The following is a 23,707-nucleotide window of genomic DNA, read 5'->3' as shown; positions in this document are numbered from 1 at the left end:
TTGTACCTCCTTAACTGACTGCGGCGAGCCGAGTTCTAAAATAGCCTTAATCTGCTTTGGGTTTGCCTCTATCCCCCGATGATTCACTATGTAACCGAGAAACTTTCCTAACCCAATACCAAATGAGCATTTGGATGCGTTGAGTTTCATTCTGTATTTACGAAGAATGTTGAACGTCGCGGTCAGATAGATGGTCCCCTTTTGCTTTAGATTTCACTACCATGTCATCGATGTATACTTCCATAGTTTTGCCGAGTTGGTCTTTGAACATGCCAGTGACTAATCTTTGATAAAATGCTCTGGCGTTCTTCAATCCAAAAGGCATGACCATGTAGCAACAGGTGCCTCTTGGTGTCAGGAACGTCATCTTGTCTTGATATGCCAGATTCATGGCAATTTGATGATAACTCCTGTAAGCATCCAAGAAACTCATACATTGGTGCTCTACGGTTGCATCCACGAGTTGGTCAATTCTCGGCAATGGGAAACAATCTTTTGGATGAGCCTTGTTCAAGTGTGTAAAATCCATGCAGACATGCCATGAGCCTGTTTTCTTTTTCACTACGACAGTGTTGGACAGCTATGTGGGATAAGTAACTTCCCGAATAGTCCCAGCTTCTAATAACCTGTCAACTTCTTCGATTATTGCCGTGGCATGCTCCACACCTGAGCGGCGACTCTTCTGGGTAACCGGCTTAATTGCCGAGTCTATATTTAGACTGTATATTGCAAATATTGAGTCGATGCCTGGCATATCATAGGGCATCCAAGCAAAAACATCAATATAACCGATAAGGAATGATAACAGCTCTTATTGTTCAGGCTTATGCTGAGTACAAAGAACTTATTCAGATCCTCATTAATCATTATCCGTTGCAGATCCTCTATAACCTTGTCGGCCGGGACTTTTCTATCGTCTTCTAGGCTTTCCTGATTCGAGGCTACAATTGAATTCACTTCCATCTCCTTGGGCTTTTTGATTAGGGCCGATAGATAACATTCTTTTGTAGATTGCTACAAGCCGCGAACCTACTTAATTCCGTATTATGTTGGGAAGTAGAGCAACTAATGATAAGTGATCGGCACAGCTTGCATTGCATGAAGCCAAGTTCAGCCCATGATTAAATTATAAGGCGAGAGGAGTTTAACGACCAAGAACTCAACATCCAGTGTTTTGGTGCCCGCACGCACAAGTAGCACGATTTTGCCGAGGGGATATTCTGGATTGGCGTTGAAGCTGAAGAGAGGATACTTGGCTAGTTGTAGGTCTGCATCCTTGAAGTCGAGTTCGAGAAATGTCTTGTAATACATGATCTTTGAAGTACTCCCTTGGTCGATCAGGATACACTCGATAGTAAACTTATTAACTCGCAACTCGATCACGAGGGCATCATCATGTGGTGTGGTGATTCCCTAAAGATCATCATCCAAGAAACTGATTTCATTTGATATACGAGGTCGCTTGATCATCTTGCCACACGCCAAGTTAAGATTGGAAGATTGTACATGAACCGAGTACACACTGTCAAATGGGGGTGTGGTGTATATCACATGGATCACACTAGTGGGTGGCAAATCGAGATGCACGGTAAGCACCCCTGGTGTTTTTTCCCTCTTCAAGAGGTACTCAGCCAATTTTCCTCCTACGACCAACTCCTCCAGATGATCTTTAAGAGCATAACAGTTATCAGTCATATGTCCATGATCTTTATGGTATTCGCATCTCTGATCTCTGCGCCTTTTGTTGAGCGGCCCAAGCATTTTACTCAGTCATCTGAAAAAAGGCTGATGCTGTATCTTGTTCAGAATTTTACTTATTGGCTCGCTAAAATCAGTGTATGGTTTATCCGGCCATCTAGGACGCTTGTTTTCCAACTGATACTACTCACTCTGTCGCGAATTCCGATGGTTCTCCCTTCTAGGTCGGCTCCTTGTATTCGGGCTTTTCCTCGGTGGAGTTCTCTCCGGTGGAACAGAGTTTAAGGGTTATGCCATGACAGGCACTGTCGTTTCTTCGACTTGCAGGCTAGTTTTAACCTTGATGGCATCATCATCCACTTTACAGTATTCATCGTCTTTTCTCATCAGGAACCAGACCATTTTAGGAGGCCTCCGAGTTAGTGAGCTTCGAAGCGGGCTGTCAATGTGCAGTCCCATTTTGAAGGTCATAACGGCCATAACATCGTTGCAGTCATCGTCTACGAGGTTGAAGCATTCCCAATAACGAGCCAAATGTTCGCACAAGACCTCTACTTGCTTTATCTTCATTGCCCAAAGAGAATTTGCTTGCTTTGGTTGCATTTCATTAGTGATGAATCTGGCCCTGAAGGATTTCTAGAGTTGATGAAAACTCCTAGCCGATCCAAGTTCAAGCTTGTAATACCATCTGACGGCCAGTAGTCCCAAACTACTGGGGAATATTCTGCACATAATCAATTCATCGTCTGCATGCAATGTCATAGCTTGCCTGTAATGTCGAACATGATTCGTAGGATCTGACTTCCTATCATATAGTGTAAATGATGGAGCTTTGAACTTTTTAGGCAACATGGCCTTGGCAATGCGTCGCATGAATGGGTCATGAGTATCCCGTTCTTATGCTTGTGCTGCACTCGCGGGCTCTCGGCTGACAAATCTAAGGTATTTGGTCAGAATCGCTTTCTAGGTTCCTCTCCTAATGTCCCTGAGTCACTATTATCCTTGTTCCTTCAAGGGCGGCGTTGCTGCATTGCCTTTTTCTTTGGTGATTGACCCTTTGCGTGCTGCGGTGCATGTTGGGATTTGGACAATTCCTAGCGTAGGCATTCGTTATTAGCTACCATATCCTCCATTCGTTGTTCATTTCGTTTTGCTTGGTTAATCAGGGTTTGCATGGCATTCTCTACTGAGGACGAAGGTAAGGGAGTCAGCAAGTCGAAGTTCAAGGCTCCTCGTGCGAGATGCACTGTTCCTGGTGTATCATTATCGCCTACAAACGAAAGATCTTACGCAAGGTCTGTCATGGATGAGTTTCAGTATTCCCACAGACGGCGCCAATTGTGAAATTATGGGTTTGGAAATACTCCTTTATCCAAGCATATCTTGGACTAGTCCTTCTATAGGCACCTGAAATAATAACAGCTCCGGTGGAGGATGCCGGAATTACCACTCCGACGATCTAGTTAGTTTTCTCTTCTTTTTTTTTTGGTATCTGGGTTACTCTTTCCCTTTAGTGAACTTTTTAGAACATACCTGATCATTGGGTCTTTCTCCTTCTTTTATAGACCTTTCCTTCTTAGGTTTTATTCTCTACTACGCACCTCATCTAGATCTCAATGCTTTATGGCGAGGAATCGACAACTAGCCACGATACCGACTTGTAATAAATTACTCGACTTCTCCATTTTAGGATTAAGAGATATAATTTAGCCAAATATGTTCGATGGATGAGGCCCAATAGGCCGATTCACAATTTGGGCCCGATGGTGTTGGGCTACATAAATTCGACTCCCACAGGTAAGATTGTTTTTGACATTGATCATCAAGGGTGGAATCAGGATTTTCAACCAAGGGCCAGAATATGTCTTTTTCAAATTCTTTCAATATAATTCTTTTATAACAATACAATTTCAAAAGCCTAATTGATGTATAGAGTTTGTCACATTGCTTATTATTTAATATTTTTTGTCTTGATTTTTTTCCCCCATAGATTTGAAACTTATAATATTGATGGTGTTAATTATATGATGGTGTAAGATATTCATGTGCTCTTAAGAAATATTATAATTTTGTTGATTTTTTTTTTTAAAAGAAATTGTTAATTACAATTGATATTAATAAAATATGTGACTACAATATTGCCAACAAGAGAGAAAAATATTAAGAAAATAATGTGTTATTCAAATTCATTTTATGTGTAAATCCCACTATACAATAACTAAATCTAGATTACATATTATTTTTTATTGACATTTTTGTGTATGAATTATTGGTCTAACTATAAGGAATAGTTGGAAAATATTGTGATAAGTAAAAAAATCAAGAGTAGATTTTAAGGGACAACAAAAAGATTATTAGAATTCTGAAGGTATCAAACTAAATTTACTTAAAATTTAGGAGTAATATACTAGCTATATTGTGAATACACAAAATTATAAAAGGGTATAAGTAGAAATTTCCATATTTCAGGGGGCCGGGGCTACTCTCAATCCCTTAACAGTTCCGCCCCGCCGATCATTAAACTTAACAATCGCGTGTTTGATTTCTATTGTCAATATTCTGTCTTACCCAATGAATGTGATTATATAAAAAATAAAAATAAAAATAAAAAACCAAAAATTGCCATGCCAAGTTTCTTGTAAAAAAAAGTTAACCATACTAGCTCTCATAAGATTTGAAAAGCAAATACATCATGTCCAATAAATTTGACATAATTATTATGCTTCTCTAAAGTTTTAATTTAAATAAAATATAGTCCTTTTCTATCGGTTGTCATCGTCTTATATGGACAAATAAATGATATTATCATTTTTTATATTAAAAAATATATTTTGCTTTAATCATCTCTATATTTATGTATCACTTGCGTTAATTATATTTGTATTAATAAAATTAAAAAATAAATCAATATAATTATGTCTAATTTGTAAATTTATTTTTATTTTTTTGAACTTAAAAAATAATGAATGCAATTTATTCTAAAAGATGTTAGTCTCGAGCTTAATATATAGTGCTTCAATTATATAATTCTCAATTATAATAATTCAAAAGCAGAGTGAATCAAGGAAAAAGTTAACATAGATAAACGTCTATCCATTTGCTCATTACTTTCTTTTTTCTTTTTCTTTCTTCTCTGTTTTTTTTGGTTTTTTCACATAGATGGCGCCCACTAGTAAGGGAGCATAATAGCGATACATAATTTTAATTTGAGAGTTCTAAATGAAGTTGTAGTAAGGTGAAAGACAGAGAAAGTAAAGAGAGATAAAGAGAGGAGTGTGGATCTCATTTTTATATAAAACTTTCTCCATTATTAAAATTACAGCAATGTTAAGTATCATGAAAAATTTTTCATGAAAATAATCATGAAAACTTTGTGACCCTTGGATTACACTTAGAATAAAACATCACACACACGAGCAAGGATCCTCTAGAATTTTTTTTTTCTAAAGTTTCCTAGAGTGGTGCATTGTGTGGCTGAGATTTAATGACAAGTCACATCAATTTTTCAGCATTAAACCTCAACCACACAATACACCACTTTAGAAAACTTTAGAAAAAAAACACTCTAGAGAATCCTTGATACACACACTAATCAAGATAATTCAAGAATTATAAATATTTGATAATTATTTTCATGAAAAAAATTTCACGACCCTAACTTCTCCCTTAAAATTATATTAGAACACTTAAATTAGAGTTCAAACATTATTGAAGAGCAGGTTCTTTTCAGATTCCACGTGAGAAACCATCCAAATTTGCTCCCATCAAGGCCTGTAATGACCACCCACCAACCCATACCCCAACGAAAACACACAATTCATAATTAATACACATCAAACAAATTCTCAACTATCATCATCCCCACCGCTAACTTTGACTTAATTCTGAAAAGAAGATGTTATCAGTGTCCAAGACTGTCCAAGAGATGTCCAAAGATGGTGATGAACCACCCCAGCATTACATTGTTAGAGACAACACTCTATTTGGTCCTATAGATACTTCTCCACCTTTGGCTCCAATTCCTGTCATTGACATCAGTCTCTTCTTGACCTCACCATCTTCACTGCATTCATCACTACAAGAAGAAACTGAATTGGAAAAGCTCAGATCAGCTCTCAGCTCATGGGGTTGCTTTCAGGTTTTGATTTCTACAACTTCTTTGATTATTTTAATTTTCTTGGCGGTTCTTGGTGAGGGGGAGATGGGAAGGGGATCGACCCTAGGCCTATGAGCTGGCTGACCTCAAGGAATATAGTGTTACTTTGTTGACTTGTGATTGAGAAGTTCTATTGAGTGTGTCACGAATTCAATCAGGATTATGCGTTCAATCCACACGGCTTGGTAATAGGCAATGTTTCTTAGCCTTAGCCATGGGCTCCTAGGGCGTAGTCTGCTATCATAGGTCCAACTGATATTTGTATTTGAGTTCATTTTGAATACTTGTATACATTTGGTTACTTGGAAATTCCAAGATTATAATAGTTGTGCAGAGAGAAATTAATACTTCATTGACTTGTGATTGAGAAATTTTATTATGAGTGTGACATAAATTCAGTTAGGATTATGCTTATTACTCATTAACGATCCACACAACCTCACAAATGGGCAATAGGCAATGTTTCCTGACCTTTGCCATGGGGTCCTAGGGCGTAGTCTCCTACCGATAGGTCTAACTCAATATTTTTATTTCAATCTATTCTGACCTAATAGACTACACTACTTTTGAATACTTGTATACATTACTTTGAAATCTTAAGACTATAATGAATGTGCAGAGAGAAAACTAACTCATTATAACTTCTTCATTAACAACTCCATGGGTTAGTCTGGTGATCAAGGTTTGGGGCATGGAGGTGTACTTCCTTCTATGATATCAGGTTCGAAATCTCCAAGTACAAACAATTTTTTGGAGCTAATTTATATAGAGTTTTGCCCCAACTTTAATTGGAACCCCGGCTAATGGATGATGATAGGATTAGTCTCCCCAATTAGTCCAAGTTATAAACTTATAGTCAAACCACATAAATGTTTGTTTTGTTGTAGTTTTTCTCATATGGGCCTTTCTTAATGTATACTACTACTTGACATAATTGGAAGCTGGTTTTGAGTCATAGGTAATAGGTCATGGAATGTCAATAGAATTCCTTAACAAGGTTCGTGGAGTCACAGAAGAGTTCTTCGCGATGCCAATGGAAGAAAAGAGAAAGTACAGTAGAGCAGCTGGTGAAATTGAAGGCTATGGAAGTGACTCAGTGGTCTCAGAGAACCAAGTTCTTGACTGGAGTGATCGTCTCTCTCTCAGGATATACCCAGAAGATCAAAGAAAACTCAGGCTCTGGCCTGAACAACCCCAATCTTTTAGGTACTTCTGCCTTTTGCAATGCTTTATAATTCCTTGGAAAAAAGATTTAAATATATTGCCGATATGTATTAGTTTTTAGTCTTCCAATGTTGATGCATCTAGGCATGCTAGTAGGAAGAAAATCGTTAGTGTATTGGCTGATTCTTGATTCATATTGGTTCATAGCCAATTCATAGTCAATATGGCTGATCTGGCTGTTATAAAACTTTCTTTTGTGGCTGGCTATTTTGAAAAACTCTCAATTGTATACGCATGGCTCAATACACCCAACAATGCTACATTGTAACTAATACCAATTTATCTCCCAATACTACTATTTAAAACCCTATTCATTGGTAATATGAAGCAACCCTTGCACAAGTAGGGCACAAACCTTAACAATTCAATGGAAAACTAATGCATAGTTTAGCCACTTTCTGTGACACTAGTTGAACATATAAATGGCTTCTTAGATTGTGTCCTAATTTGGAATTTGATGATAGATTTGCAGAGAGAAATGCAATAGGGAAAGAAAAGTGAATGAAGTAGAAATTAATTTTTTTGTCACATTTCTCTTTCCTTTTCCTTTCTACAAATCTCTCCTTGAATGTTAACGGCCAATTTGAAATTTGGGGTTTAGTAGGAAAAGAAAAGTAATAGAGAAAAAGAGATCTCTCATAACTTGTTTGAATAATTAATGAAATGAGAAATTGTAAGAAATAATAAGAAATTTGCGAGAAAGAGAGAAATCATTTAAATCTCTATTTTTTTCTTTCTTACTAAAAGTGATGAGATTTGGTGACAAAAGCAAACGTACTCTTTATAAAAAATTTATAATTACCCCTCTTAACACAATGAATGTAAATAAATAAAAATTACACATTCATCCAAATAAAATGGTCAAAAATCACAACCATTTATTTTCTTTCTCACCCAAGTCAGAAACTACAGGCATTTATTTTCAGTAATCACCTCAGGATCCAAATATAGAGCCAAATCCAAATGACAACCTTAATAAATTGTGTTAATTTGATGATGATACTTTTTGGTCTCATGTATTGATCAGTGAGCTATGTTTTTACTTTTATATATGTAGAGAGACAATAGATGAATATGCAATGAACATAAAGTCTATAATGGGTATTATATTCAAGGCCATGGCAAAGTCACTGAAGTTAGAAGAGAATAGCTTCTCCAAACAATTTGGAGAAGAAGCAATTATGCAAGGAAGGCTTATCCTCTACCCACCATGTTCGAAACCAAACCAAGTGTTTGGACTCAAAGCTCATTCAGATAGATCAGGAGTCACTATTTTACTGCAAGACAAACAAGTAAAAGGCCTTCAAGTTTTCAAAGATGATAAGTGGCTCACGGTCCCCATAATTCCTCATGCCCTTTTCCTCAACCTCGGTGATCAAATGCAGGTACTTTACCTTCCTGTTTCTTTCCTATATATATAATTTGCACTAAATCATAAATCATGGAATCTGTTCAAAATTTAGCATGAGTCATTGCCACCATAAGACAATGTCTTGTTTCCAACTTGGCATTTACGGTCATACTAGTAAATTTAATGCAAGTTTGTGCTTGTCTGTCCATAAACAAAAACTCTACATATAATCATATATTTCTTACTTCCTAATCTCACTCCAAGACATAAGTGAGTGAGTGGGTCGCATATGTATTTTATACATGTGTATCCCATTCTTTTTTGACTAAAAGAAATAAAATGATGTAAGAAATAAGATTATGTATGACATTTCTTGTCCAAATATACAATTTTAACCCTGGAACTCTAGAAACTCCTTTGTCAACTATTTTATATGGGGTGGACATGGGCCTTGTAGCCCACCTAGCGTGCCCAAGCTAACCCTATCCATCGCATTTTTTAAAGTGTTCGGAGCCTGTTAATTAACATGATTAATAGTGAAAGGATCCATGAGATTAGTGTAAGATTGGTTATCTAGCTGGATAAATAAGATACATAGTTCTCTCTTGTCAACATTTATTCAGTCTCTTTAACTTTACTAAAAGGTGGCTAGTGTAATTATGTTAAAATTGTAGAATTTGTTGTATTTTGTTTAAATTTAAGGAGACATCAATGTAATTTACCCATTAGTTAGTTTTATTTTTGTTTCAATAATAAAATAAAAAAAGGATTTGGAAAGAAAAACAACCCACCAAACTTGAACTTAGGGAGTAATGACTAATTATAAAATGTTTATGTTAACAAGACTACAAATTTATTAATTTTTTATTTTATAATATTTATTAAAAATAATATATTAGTTTGTTGGATGAATTTGATTAGTATCAGTTCAGAGTCAAGTTTGGGATGAGATACTTCTCAGCTCGGTTTACATCCACCCTACAGTTTTACCAATTAATCCACAATTTCATGACTAATTTGGAAGATAAATAAGAATCCATACTGATTAATACAATGGGCTATGCTTGAGACCCCAAATAATTTATCAAATTTTTTACCAAACTTCTCACATGGGTGTGAATTCACACAATTGATCTTCGAAATGTATGTATGTAGATAATGAGTAATGGAATATTCAAAAGCCCAATGCACAGGGTCGTTACAAATTCTGAAAGGGAGAAGATATCTGTTGCTCTTTTTAATGAGCCAGAGCCAGAGAAAGAGATCGGACCAGTTGATGATTTGGTAAAAGACCAAGATTGTACAAGAATGTCAAAAACTATGCTCGTTTTAACTATGAATGTTTTCAAAAAGGGTTGGTAGCACTTGACACAGTTAAATTTTAATTTCTTTCAACTTTCAAATTTGAGTTTTCTTCTTATAAGGCCCCTGTATTGTTAATCCAATTTATGAATTATCAATCCGTTATTATTAGTCCAATTCCATGATATTAGATGTGCTATCAGAAGATAGTTCATTAAATTGCAACAATCTCATAAGCAAAATATCCTCTTTCTCAATGAACTTTTCAAAAAGTTTATATGTTTATATTACATCACTTCAATTTTCCAAAAATAAACGAGATTACATTGTTCTAGAAGCTAGAGAATATAACAGAAATGTCTTAATGGCCGGACAAGTTAGCTCGATAGCTACATCACAGCTAGCATATCAAAAAGAGCATCTATGCTCCATCAAAACATCTCCACCAGCTCGTCAATGGGGTGAAATCACATCCTCATGACCTGAAATGTTTGTTAATGATAGGAATGAACAAGATTACCTAGTAGAAATATATTTAACGATGTATTTAAATATTTGATGTAATTATGATCATGTTCATGCAATGTTATGCCAAAATCCTTGGTTTTCTCTTTTAAAAGATGATGCTCAATGCACTTTTGTAAATCAAATCCAACGTAACACACGAATCTGGATCCTCTGTTATTGTTCCCTGCAGTGATCCCTGTCGTGGGCCAAAACGACGACGTTTTGGACCTTCTTTTTTTTTTTTTTTGCATTTTTACGTTCCTCCCCTCTTCTTTTCACTCAACTCTCAAACCAGAGAGACAAAGAGGGAAGATGATGACACGAAGACGATAGCACGACGAGGCGATGGCAGCGGCAAGGTGATGCCCTTCCTTCAGTGCTCCATCAAATTGCAGAGAATGTAGAGAGAGAATGTTAGAGAGAGAGAGTATACAGTCATTGCAGCAGAATGCATCAGAGTAGAGTGGAGTGGAGTGGAGCGGAGCGAAAGTAGGCTTTGGAGTTGTTTACAAAGGGGAATTGCATGATGGGATTAAGATTGCTGTGAAGAGGATGGAATCTGGGGCAATGGGTACCAAAGGAGTGAATGAATTTCAACTAGAAATTGCAGTCTTAACAAAAGTTAGACATAGACATTTGGTTTCTCTTCTAGGATATTGTATAAATGGCAATGAAAGGTGTTAGCAGGTATTTTAATATTATAATGTGTTATAGGTTGGTTTTCTTTTCTTTTCTTCCTTGTTAAGCCTTCCAAGTCATCCAAGGTCTTGGTCTTAGTCTCGATAACTTGTCCACCAATCTTATCTTATCCAAGTCTTGGTCAAGTCCACCAAGACTTATCCTTTCCTTGTCTTCATCCGTTTCTTCCCCACCAAGAACTTGTCTAACTAATTTTGATTTCTATATATATATATATATTAACTTATGTCCTATCTTTAGAGACACATAAGAGAGAAGAAGTTTTGGGTTGCTTTTGTTATGTCTAATGTGAGATTATCAGGTAAATAAAAAGGGTGTGTGTGATAAAGCTTTGGGTTCAACCAATCGTGCAGTATTGGTTAACCATACGACTTAGTCGGGCTGTTGTATCCTGGGGGGACAAGTCAAGGTTTTTTTTCTGCTGCACTGGTGTGAGGCTTTGCCTAACCGCAAAGAGCTTGAATCTCTTTAAAGAGAGCGAGTTTCCCGCGCCTCAGCCCTTATAGTAGTCATTGTAACTTTTATTACTTGTATTTTCTAGTGTGTTATTTGTAATTATCACCAACAATTTTAAGGAGATTCAAATAACAAAAGTTCATGGAGCCAATACTGGAGAAGCCCAACGAGAATACCGGCGATCTCAACAAGCCCTTCCGGTTCAAGGGAGCTCATTTCAAGAGATGGAAAGGCAAGGTGCTTTTCTACCTCAGTCTCCTCAAGGTGGCTTATATCCTGACCGAGAAAAATCCGAACAAAGTCCCCACTGAAGAGATGACAGACGATGAGTATGCTGCTCATCTTGAAAACATCGAGAAATATAACACAGATGAGTATAAATGTCGATACTATCTTTTGAATTGTCTTTCAGATCAATTTTATGATTATTATGATACTACTTACACCACTGCCAAGAAAATTTGGAAAGTCTTGCAGAATAAATATGACACTGAAGAGGCAGGCGCTAAAAAATATGCTGCAAGCCGTTTTTTCCGCTATCAAATGATAGATGGAAAATCAGTGGTGAAGCAAGTTCAAGATTTTCAGATGTCAGTAGCTGAAGTTAGATCTGAAGGCATCAAAATTGGAGACAATCTTGTTGTAGCAGGTATTGTTGACAAACTTCCATCATCTTGGAGGGAGTTCCAGAAGTCGATGCGTCACAAGCAAAAAGAGACATCCTTGGAGACTCTAATCACACGGATTCGGGTGGAGGAGGAAGCACGAGGACAAAATTCGCTTATGACACAAGAGCATTCCACTGCTAAGGTAAATTTAACTTCTGGAAATACTTTACCTAAAGGTCGATTTCATAAAAATAGTCACTTGAAGCCAGTTAAGAAAATTTGGAAAAATACTGGAAGGCCACAAAATAAAAATTACCCGATGCAAAAGAAATGGAACCAAGAACCCCCTTCACAAGATTTGACAAACGTGACATGTTTTGTGTGTGGCAAAAGTGGGCATATTGCTCGAACTTGCAAATTTCGGAAACAACAATCTCGACCACAGGCTAATGTTACCGAGGAACCATTTGTGGCTATGATCACAGATATTTTTATGGTTCAATCTGTGGAAGGGTGGTGGGCAGACTCTGGTGCCAATAGGCATGTCTGCTATGATAAAGATTGGTTCAAAGATTTCACTCCTTTTAATGAGGAGAGGACTGTTATGCATGGTGACTCCAGTTTAACCAAGGTGCTCGGGTATGGGGATGTTGAGCTGAATTTTACCTCTGGACGTGTGCTTGTTTTAAAAGATGTGTTGTACACACCGTCCATGAGAAAAAATTTGATGTCTAGTTATTTGCTCAACAAAGCTGGTTTCAAACAGACTATTGAATCTGACCAATATGTAATCACTAAAAAATGCATATTTGTGGGGAAAGGGTATGCCTGTGATGGAATGTTTAAATTAAATGTTGAGAATAAGAAAGCACATGTTTCTGTTTACATGATGTCTTCTATGAATTTTTGGCATGCTCGTCTATGTCATATTAATAGCCGATATGTGGGAGTCATGAGTAGTTTAGGATTAATTCCCAGACTAACAAACAAGTTTGAGAAACGTGAAGTCTGCAGTCAAGCAAAAATAACTAAAAGGCCTCATAAAAGTGTGGTGAGAAATTCTGAATTATTAGAATTAATTCACACTGATTTATGTGAATTTGAAGGAATTTTAACACGTGGTGAAAATAGATATTTTATCACTTTTATTGATGATTTTTCAAAATACACTTATGTATACTTGTTGAAAAATAAAAGTGATGTTTTTGAAAAATTTAAAGAATTCCTTCTTGAAGTTGAAAATCAATTCGGTAAAAAGATTAAAATGTATAGGAGTGATAGAGGCCGGGAGTATGAATCTTTTGGATTCAACTTGTTTGCTCAATCTTTGGGAATAATCCATGAAACTACTCCACCATATTCACCTGCATCGAATGGTGTAGCAGAAAGGAAAAATAGAACTTTAACTGATTTAACAAATGCTATGCTAATTGAAGCAGGTGCTCCTTCAAATTTGTGGGGAGAAGCAATTTTAACTACATATTATGTTATGAATAGAGCGCCACATAAAAAAATAAAAGTTACACCTTTTGAGTTGTGGAAAGGGCATAAGCCAAATTTGAGATATTTGAGGGTTTGGGGTTGTCTAGCTTTTGTTAGACTTGTGGACCCTAAAAGACCTAAATTAGGTGTGAAAGCTGCCACTTGTGCTTTTCTTGGATATGCAACAAATAGTACAGCCTATAGATTTTTTGATATTGAAAACAAAACAATTTTTTAATCAGGTGATGCAATTTTTCATGAAGAAAAATTTCCTTTTAAATCTAAAAATGGTGGGGGTCAAAATTATCAAGAAAATATTTTATCTGAAACCGGTTTCTCTACTTCTTTTTTACAAAACCAAGATCCTATAGTTTTTGAACCTAGAAGGAGTAAAAGAGCCAGAGTAGAAAAAGATTTTGGCCCTGATTATCATGTTTTTAATGTGGAGGAAACTCCATTAACTTTACAAGAAGCTTTGGCATCTCCTGACTCTGTTTTTTGGAACGAAGCTGTAAATGATGAGATGGAATCATTATTATCCAATAAAACTTGGGTATTAATAGATTTACCAGCAGGTTGTAAAACTATTGGCTGTAAATGGGTTTTGAGAAAAAAACTTAAACCGGATAGAACTATTGATAAATATAAAGCAATGCTTGTTGCAAAAGGTTTTAAACAACAAGCAGATCTTGACTTTTTTGATACATTTTCTCCTGTTACTAGAGCTACATCCATTAGATTATTAATTGCAGTAACTGCAATTCATGATCTAAAAATTCATTAAATGGATGTTAAAACAACTTTTTTAAATGGAGACCCGGGTGAAGAAATCTATATGGATCAACCTGAGGGTTTTGTGGAACCCGGTCAAGAAAGCAAAGTGTGCAAGCTAGTTAAATCCCTCTATGGCTTAAAACAGGCCCCTAAACAGTGCCATGAGAAATTTGATTCCTGCATGATTGAGAATGGCTATAAAACGAATGAATGTGATAAATGTATTTACTATAAATCTGAAGAGAATTCACATGTCATTATTAGCCTCTATGTGGATGATTTACTTATATTTGGCTCTAATTTGCATATCATCGTGGAAACTAAAAATATGTTTGGTAGCCATTTTGATATAAAAGATCTTGGTGAGGCTAATTATATTTTGGGAATGAAAATTACCAAAACTTGTGATGGTATATTTCTTGATCAGTCACATTATGTTGAGAAAATTTTGAGAAAATATAATTTTTATAATGGCAAGCATGTTCTTACTCCTTTTGATCCTCATGTGCATTTATTTCCTATTGAAAATGATGAGGATGTAATTAATCAAAAAGAATATGCTAGTATGATTGGTAGCTTGCGTTATGCGACTGACTGTACTAGACCTGACATTGCATATGCAGTTGGAATACTTAGCAGGTTTACTAGCAAGCCTGGCAGTGATCACTGGCTAGCCATTGAGCGTATTATGAAATATTTATCTGGAACCATAAAATATGGCTTGTTTTATAATAAGTATCCTACAGTAATTGAAGGTTACAATGATGCTAATTGGAATACCTTGTCAGGTGATTCATTATCAACCACTGGTTACTTATTTACATTGGGCGGTGGTGCTATAAGTTGGAAATCGAAAAAAAAAAACCATTATTGCTAATTCAACAATGGAGGCTGAGCTTATTGCTTTAGCTACAGTTAGTGAAGAAGCAAATTGGTTAAGAGATTTGTTAAATGAAATCTCTTGTTGGGAAAAACTGATTCTACCTATATTGATTCATTGTAATAGCACCGCAGCAATTGGTTGAGTTAATAACCGTTATTATAATGGTAAATCCAGACCTATCAGAAGAAAACACAGTACTGTGAGATCTTATATGAATAATGACATTATAAATGTGGATTATATTAAATCTGGTGATAATCTTGCAGATCCATTAACTAAGGCCTTAGCAAGAGATAGAGTCTGGAATACATCGAGGGAGATGGGGTTGAAGCCCATTGAATATAGCAGGAGCCATGTATAAGGATACTCAACCCAGGGACCAGAGATCCTGTAACTGGGTTCAATGAGAAAAACGATCATATGATGGCCGTGAGAAATGCACTAAATTACTTTTTACCCATCCCTATGATGTAAGTGCATTTATCCTGTAATGTTGTAGAGGTTGAGTTATTAAAAAACTCTTAATGAATTTCTATAGCTCTTATTGAGTGGGGTGTCATAGTTACAGGAGCACCCTTGACAGAATTAACCTATGTGAATGTGGTAGTGGGGTCGCTACCTATGAGATTTGGGCTAATTGTCAAACACACTCATGAATCCTGGGATCGCACAAAGCCGTAATGTGCTAGCTTTTAAAGCTTTTGTGAACACCTAGAATATTATGTGTGTGCAATAATTATTTATTTCCCTTAAGTAGTCATAGTTCAATGCTGAGCATACTATTGGCTCTGGAGTAGATATTATTGTTTCACTAATGGAGGTTCAATGCAGAGCACACCTACCATGATGCATAACATCCTTATTTGCCTAATAATCTCAGTTTTTGTTACCTATAATATTAAAATAGGTAGGGGAATATTAGCAGGTATTTTAATATTATAATGTGTTATAGGTTGGTTTTCTTTTTTTTTCTTCCTTGTTAAGCCTTCCAAGTCATCCAAGGTCTTGGTCTTAGTCTCCATAACTTATCCACCAATCTTATCTTATCCAAGTCTTGGTCAAGTCCACCAAGACTTATCCTTTCCTTGTCTTCATCTGTTTCTTCCCCACCAAGAACTTGTCTAACTAATTTTGATTTCTATATATATATATTAACTTATGTCCTATCTTTAGAGACACATAAGAGAGAAGAAGTTTTGGGTTGCTTTTGTTATGTCTAATGTGAGATTATCAGGCAAATAAAAAGGGTGTGTGTGATAAAGTTTTGGGTTCAACCAATCGTGCAGTATTGGTTAACCATACGACTTAGTCGGACTGTTGTATCCTGGGGGGGACAAGTCAAGGTTTTTTTTCTGCGCACCGGTGTGAGGCTTTGCCTAACCGCAGAGGGCTTGAATCTTCTTAAAGGGAGCGAGTTTCCCGCGCCTCAGCCCTTATAGTAGTCATTGTAACTTTTATTACTTGTATTTTCTGGTGTGTTATTGTAATTATCACCAACAAAAGGCTTTTGGTGTATGAGTAATGCCACAGGGGACTTTGGCTCAACATTTGTTTGAATGGGGTAAACTTGGGTACTCTCCTCTTGCTTGGAAGCAGAGGGTGACAATGGCATTGGATGTGGCCAGAGGGGTTGAGTATCTTCATAGCTTAGCACAACAAAGTTTCATTCATAGAGATTTAAAACCCTCTAATATACTTCTTGGGGATGACATGAGAACCAAGGTTGTCGATTTTGGCCTGGTTAAAAATTCACATCCCAAATATGAGGATCATTTTGGTCTTTCATTTGGCTGGGTTATGCGAGTTCGATCCTCGCCGGTGCCGTCGTCTTGCCGGTGCTGTCACTCTCCTCTTCATCTTTCTGTTCGATCGTTCGTAGGTGCCCTACTCCGAAAAGCTTGAGAGCTTAAAAGGAGAAGAAAGTAGAAAATAGGGTGAAAAAAAAAATTTATTCAAAACAACACCGTTTTGACCCACGGTAGGGATCATTGCAGGGAATAATGGCAGAGGATCCAGAGACTCCGTAACACAGGGCAGTAAATCAGTGCTACAATCCAAGGTAAGAGTCCTGATACTGGGTTTGGTGTGGGTGTTGTCACAGCACCTTGATGTGACAACAAATGCCACCGTTTTGATTTGTATAATAAAATTAAAAAAACAAAAAACAAAAAACAACAACAGCCCAAATCAACAGCCCCTCAAGACAAATCAGTGGTAACACACGTTTTCAGTTTTCTGTTTATATTTACAAAAATTTTAAAAACTCAAATAAAAACTTGTTTGGTAAAATTTTTGATTTATAAATCAGTGGTCGCAGTTTATAAATTTGGCTAAAAAATGAAAACACAAAAAATGTATTTCCATTTTGAGTTTTCAGTTTTTTTTTTTTATCACCCAACATTAGCCACCACCCGCCACCATTTTCCACCACCGTCTTCCGTCACCACCACCACCCACCCACCCTCCACCACCACCTGCCACCACCACTCACCACCCACCTGCTACCACCGGCCACCACCCGCCACCACTACCCACCAGCCACCAGCCACCACCCACCTGCCACCCACTCGCCACCACCACCCACCACTCGCCGCCACCACCACCACCACTACCACCACCACCACCACCACCACCACCCACCTATCATCCACCCACCACCTGCCACTATTATTCACTGCTCGCCACCACCACCTGTCACTTACTTGCCACCACCACTCACCACCCACCTGCCACCACCATTCACCACCTGCCACCACTAGCAACCCACTACCACCAGCCACCTGCCACCCACCCGCCACCACCACCACCACCACCCACCACCACCGCCACTATCACCCACCACCCACCTGCCACCCACCTATTACCACCACCCACCACTCACCACCACCACCCACTCGCTACCACTTACCACCCGCCACCGTCACCCACCCACCCACCACCACCACCACCACCACCACCACCCACTTGCTACCACCTACCACCCGCCACCGTCACCTACCCACCCACCACCACCCGCCATCCGCCACCCATTTGCTACCACCACCTACCACCCGCCGCCGCCGCCACCACCACCACCACCACCCACCACCCGCCACCACCCATCACCCACCTACCCACCCACCACCACCACCACCTGCCACCTACCCGCCACCCGCCACCACCCGCCATCGGCCACTTACCACCCACCACCCGCCACCGCCACCTCCCACTCACTACCACCCGCCACCTACCCGCCACCCGCCACCACCCGCCATCGGCCACTCACCACCCACCACCGGCCACCGCCACCTCCCACTCACTACCACCCACCAACCACCACCACCATCCACCCGCCACCACCCACCACCAATAGCTACCCACCACCCACCGTCACCACTTTCCACCACCGCCTTCCGCCGCCACTTGCCATCACTTGTCATTTCTCACTCTTTTTTATATTTTTAAAATTTTTTAAATATTTTGTCAATTACCAAACGAGTTTATAGTTTATGTTTTTCTAAAAATAAACAAAAAATAAACAAAAACTAATTTATAAAATTTTTATAAATATAAACTGAAAACGTAAACGTTACCAAACACATCGTAAACCATCCACCAAGAGAAAGAGAGAGAGTTTTTGGGTCACAAGGAAACAAAAAAATGCAAACAAGAATAAGTAAAAAGAGAAGACATCTTATAGTGAAAGTGTTCCTCCATGTCAGAGACGAATAACCATTGGCGTTTCTTTTTCTTCAAATCAAAGAAAGCCCAAATATAACAATCTCTCTCTCTCTCTGTATATGTCTCTGTTTCTCAATTCCTTCTCTATTTGTATTTCTCTATCTTTCTCTCTCTCCACCACCACCACGATGATGATGACGAAGAAGACTCGATGACGGCATCCATAAAGTAGGCGTTGCAGGGAATGAGAGTTTGGTGGAGAGTTGGACCTAGTCCATTGGGAAATCGATGTAGTGGGGGAGGAAGATGATGTCGCTAGGAAACGGGTTAGGTTCTCAGTGCCCGACTCATGGGTGCTTAGCAATCCACAGTCAGTGCCACTAATTTTTCCCGAAAGAAATTATTGATTTCAATGCTCCAAGAGGATTTTGCTATCACAGCCTCAAACCCCATCGAAATATTTTTTTATTTTTGCTTTGGTTTTTGTTTTTGGTCAAGAAGAAGGTGGATCCAATCTTCCAATTGCGCGAGCACGTACATGTAGAGAGAGAGAAAGAGGGCTATTGATTTGGGGTAGGTCTTGAGGGGCTGTTGATTTGGGCCGTTGTTTTTTTTTTTTTTTAAATTTTATTATACAAATCAAAACGGTGGCGTTTGCTGTCACCGCAGAGTATTGTGACAGCAGCCACCCCAAACCCCCTTATATTGGGGGGTGAGCAGCAGATCTTTTGATTTGTCCAAACTAGTTGAATCGAATCTCGCATTTTGGATAAATACATAATGATGAGCGGATGGTGGTAGATTAATTTTTTTTTTAATCCATCTAGTTTTGGACAGATAGCAGATTTGAGATTTCTTTGACCGCAACTGAACTACCAAACTGCAACTACCCCTAATAATTTGTAAGATTTTGTGTTTTCAATTTGTTTAGATATTCTGTTTGTATTTCTAATTGAAAAACAATTTAAATATTCTGTTGTATTTTTAATTTGTTTTCAATTTGAAAATTCTTTTATCAAATGACAAGTGTTGATATTCTGTATTTTTTTGTAGAAAATATAAGGCTTAATTTTGTCCTTTTTTTAAAAAAATCAAATTAAATAATTTTTGAATAAAAAAAATTAATGAAATAGATTTGATAATACATGATTTTCTTATATGTATTTATAATTGGTATTTGACAATTTACTTGATAATCTTTTGGTTATGTTGAGTTGGATTGTTATCTAAAAAAATGTTGACAATTTTTGTATTATGTTCAAAATTTGTAAAAATTTAAACTGCCAAACAGATTCGCATACATCCGCCAATCTGTTCAATCTACATCCGTCAATCCGGCGGACAGATGTGGATTGATTTTTTCCAATCTGTCAATCTGGTAAACGGATAGCGAATTGGAAATTTTTCAGCCGTAACCGAACCGTGAACACTCCTACCTGATACATATATATATACCAATGTATGCCGTGCTTAAAAGCACGGTGTAAATACTGCAGTATAAATACTGTTATGATCAAAATACAGATAATTTATATGTATCATGTTAAAATTTATAAAGTCTGTAATATTTTTTGATAAAAATATTTTTAAAATATAAAGAAATATTATTTTTGATATGGGTTGAAATGTAAGTTTTTAATTTTGTTATAAAAAAAATGGGAAATGATGTTGGGGAAATATTATTTTTGTTATGGGTTATAAAAATGAGGAAATATCATTTTTGTTAGTGTGTCAGAAAATAATTTTTTTTTTTTTTTTTAGCTAATCTAAGTTACAAATTTTAAGTGAGGTGACATGACTCAATTTGAGCAGTCCTACGAAGGAAGGGATGGGAGGGGATCCTTGTTCCCACACCAACTATTCAACACAACACCACACAAAAATATATTTTTATTTTACATATATACATTCACCAACGCACATGTATCTATTCATCCATGCACACACAAAAGTAGTTCTATCCCACAACAGCGATCTGCTATGAACCTGTGAGGGTTTTTTTTTTTTTTTTTTTTTTTTTTTTTTTTTTTTTTTGAGTCTTTTTTTGATTATTCGAATCGTTTATATTATAAGATTCGTCGAGTATATAATCCATATAAAATCAAGTTAATCAGAAATTCAAATCGTTCATATTGTAGGATTTGTGGAGTATATCATCCATATAAAAATCAAGTTAATCAAAAATCTATAACCCCATGATTATATTCAAATTGTTTTACAAAAATTACCAAGATAATATCAGCCGTTTACTTTTTAAAAAACAAATGTGCTCTTGTTATAAAGTTATAGATTTTCAATCAATTTAATTTTTTGCATGAATGATTTGTTCAACAAACCCTACAATATGAACACTACTACAAAAATAGTTAAAGATCACACTTTGACAAAAAAAAAGATCTCACTTTTATTGGAAGTGTGATAAAAAAAATTATATTGATATTTTAATCACACTTAATTTGATTAAGTGTGATAATATTTATTTTTTATGTCACTTTTCAATTAAGTGTGATTATATATATATTTTTTAATCACACATTCTAATTAAAAGTGTGATTATATATACACTACTACTTTTTAATCACACTTTTTAAACAAAGTGTGATTATATATATATTTTTTAATCACATTCTAATTAAAGTGTGATTGTTTATATATTTTTTAATCACACCTTTTAATTAAAGTGTGATTATATATACACAATTACTTTTTAATCACACTTTTTAAACAAGTGTGATTATATATATATTTTTTAATCACACATCCTAATTAAAGTGTGATTATTTATATATTTTTTAATCACACCTTTTTAATTAAAGTGTGATTGTATATACACTACTACTTTTTAATCACACTTTTTAAGTAAGTGTGATTATATGTATATATTTTTAATCACACATTCTAATTAAAGTGTGATTATTTATATATTTTTTAATCACACCTTTTAATTAAAGTGTGATTATATATACATTATTACTTTTTAATCACACTTTTTAAATAAGTGTGATTATTTATATATTTTTTAATCACACATTTTTAATTAAAGTGTGATTGTATATACACTACTACTTTTTAATCACACTTTTTAAGTAAGTGTGATTATATATATATTTTTTAATCACACATTCTAATTAAAGTGTAATTATTTATATATTTTTTAATCACGTTTTTTTAATTAAAGTGTGATTATATATACACTACTACTTTTTAATTACACTTTTTAAGTAACACTACAAGAAAAGTGGGCTTATGAGACGAAACTTTTTGCGACGGCAAAAATGTGACCTTTTGAGACGGCACAATTTGCCGTCGCAAAAAATATGACTTTTTGAGATGGCACAACTTGCCGTCGCAAAAAATGTGACATTTTGAGACGACACAATTTGCCGTCGTAAAAAATATGACTTTTTGAGACGGCACGACTTGCTGTCTCGCAAAAAAAAAAATGTGACTTTTTGAGACGGTACAACTTGCCGTCGCGAAAAATATGCCTTTTTGAGACTGCACAACTTGTCGTTGCAAAAAAATGTGACTTTTTGAGACTTCATATATATAGTTACAAAATGGTTTAAATAAATGCAATGGTATTTTTCTATCATAAAAAAAAAATTAAAAAAACGACGTCGTCTTACTCTTTTGATATAACATTTCTCTTTTCATCTTCCTGTCTCTCTGTCTCTATCTCTGTCTCTCTTTTCTTTCTCTCTCTCACTCATCACTCTTCTCTGTCTGTCTGTCTCTCTCTCTTTCTCTCTGTGTCTCTATCTCTCTTCTCTTTCTCTCTCTCACGCATCACTCTTCTCTGTCTGTCTCTCTTTCTTTATGTCTCTGTCTCTATCTCTCTTCTCTTTCTGTCTCTCACTCATCACTCTTCTCTGTCTGTCTGTCTCTCTTTCTCCTTGTATCTCTCACTCATCTTTCTTCTTTCTCTGTCTCTCTCTCGTTTATCTCTTTTTGCTATTCTCTCTCTCTCTCTCTCTCTCTCTCTCTCTCTCTTTTTGTCTATCTCTCGAGCATCTTTTGTCTCTCTCTTTTTTTTTTGTCTCTCTGTCTCTCTATCTCTCTGTCTCTCTCGTTTTTCTTTATTCTCTCTCTCTCTCTTTTTTTTCTATGCCTCTCTCTCGTTAATCTCTTTTCGCTTTCTTTCTCTCTCTTTTTGTTTATCTCTTGTTCATCTCTTGTTTCTCTGTCTTTTTCTGTCTCACTCTCTCTCTATCTTTCATCTCTTGGTTCTAGATCATGACACAATGCAATTATACAATTGGATTTGTTATTTTTATAACTGTATTTTAATCTTAATATTATTTACACCGTACCTTTAGGCACGGACATACGCTAGTATATTTATATGGAGAATGAGTCATTACTATGTAATGAGCACATCTGTGATTGTTGTACGTCTCATTGGGGCCCGTTTTGGGTCATATTTTGATGATGTGAACCGTTTATTTTTTAAAAAATATCGAGTAGAATATATTTATAAAAAATCAAATTAGTCATTTATATTAGTTTTCATTTGATTAAAATAATATCTAAATTTGACCAAACTTACTAGTTGTGTGATCCAAGTAATTATTTAATTTTTTCCACTAGCAATTATATAGAGCTAAATTTTATTGTCAAATGTGAAAGAATTTGTAAATTTAAAATTATAAACCTAAAAATTACTTTTATAAGTTTACAAATTTTAATACAAAAAATAATATGTAAAGTGAATAGTAAAGAGATTGATTCTGTACAACTACAAAAATTGAAAGGCAGCAATTCAAGATAAATTGTTATAGGCCAAATCTGATTAATTCTTTATCACCTTCCTCTGTCAAATTAATTAATTGTAACAATATTTGAATGAAGCACAACATACGCCTCTTTTATGTTGTTTTACTTGAATTTTAGAAATGAGCCCTAGA

General features: G+C 36.1%; 2 protein-coding genes across 2 annotated transcripts; one reads left to right on the top strand and one right to left on the bottom strand.

Annotated features, from left to right (window-relative positions):
* Positions 1-1,110: 1,110 nt before the first annotated feature.
* On the bottom strand, positions 1,111-1,761 carry LOC145805736 (uncharacterized). Its single transcript, XM_082900926.1, has 2 exons — positions 1,507-1,761; positions 1,111-1,413 (listed from the first exon to the last, which is right to left on the bottom strand). The coding sequence occupies exons 1-2, from the start codon at positions 1,759-1,761 to the stop codon at positions 1,111-1,113; spliced, it is 558 nt and encodes a 185-aa protein (XP_082757052.1).
* A 3,593-nt stretch (positions 1,762-5,354) lies between these two features.
* LOC114284426 (protein SRG1) lies at positions 5,355-9,950 on the top strand. Its single transcript, XM_028227319.2, has 4 exons — positions 5,355-5,836; positions 6,813-7,060; positions 8,136-8,463; positions 9,585-9,950. Exons 1-4 carry the CDS (start codon positions 5,594-5,596, stop codon positions 9,789-9,791), a joined length of 1,026 nt encoding a protein of 341 aa, XP_028083120.2. The 5' UTR covers positions 5,355-5,593; the 3' UTR covers positions 9,792-9,950.
* The last annotated feature ends 13,757 nt before the right edge of the window (positions 9,951-23,707 follow it).

The sequence above is a fragment of the Camellia sinensis genome, chromosome 13 (genome assembly GCF_055761805.1).
Source record: "Camellia sinensis isolate YWXY chromosome 13, ASM5576180v1, whole genome shotgun sequence".
In the NCBI taxonomy this organism is placed as follows: domain Eukaryota; kingdom Viridiplantae; phylum Streptophyta; class Magnoliopsida; order Ericales; family Theaceae; genus Camellia; species Camellia sinensis.
This window is presented reverse-complemented; position numbering and strand designations above follow the sequence as displayed.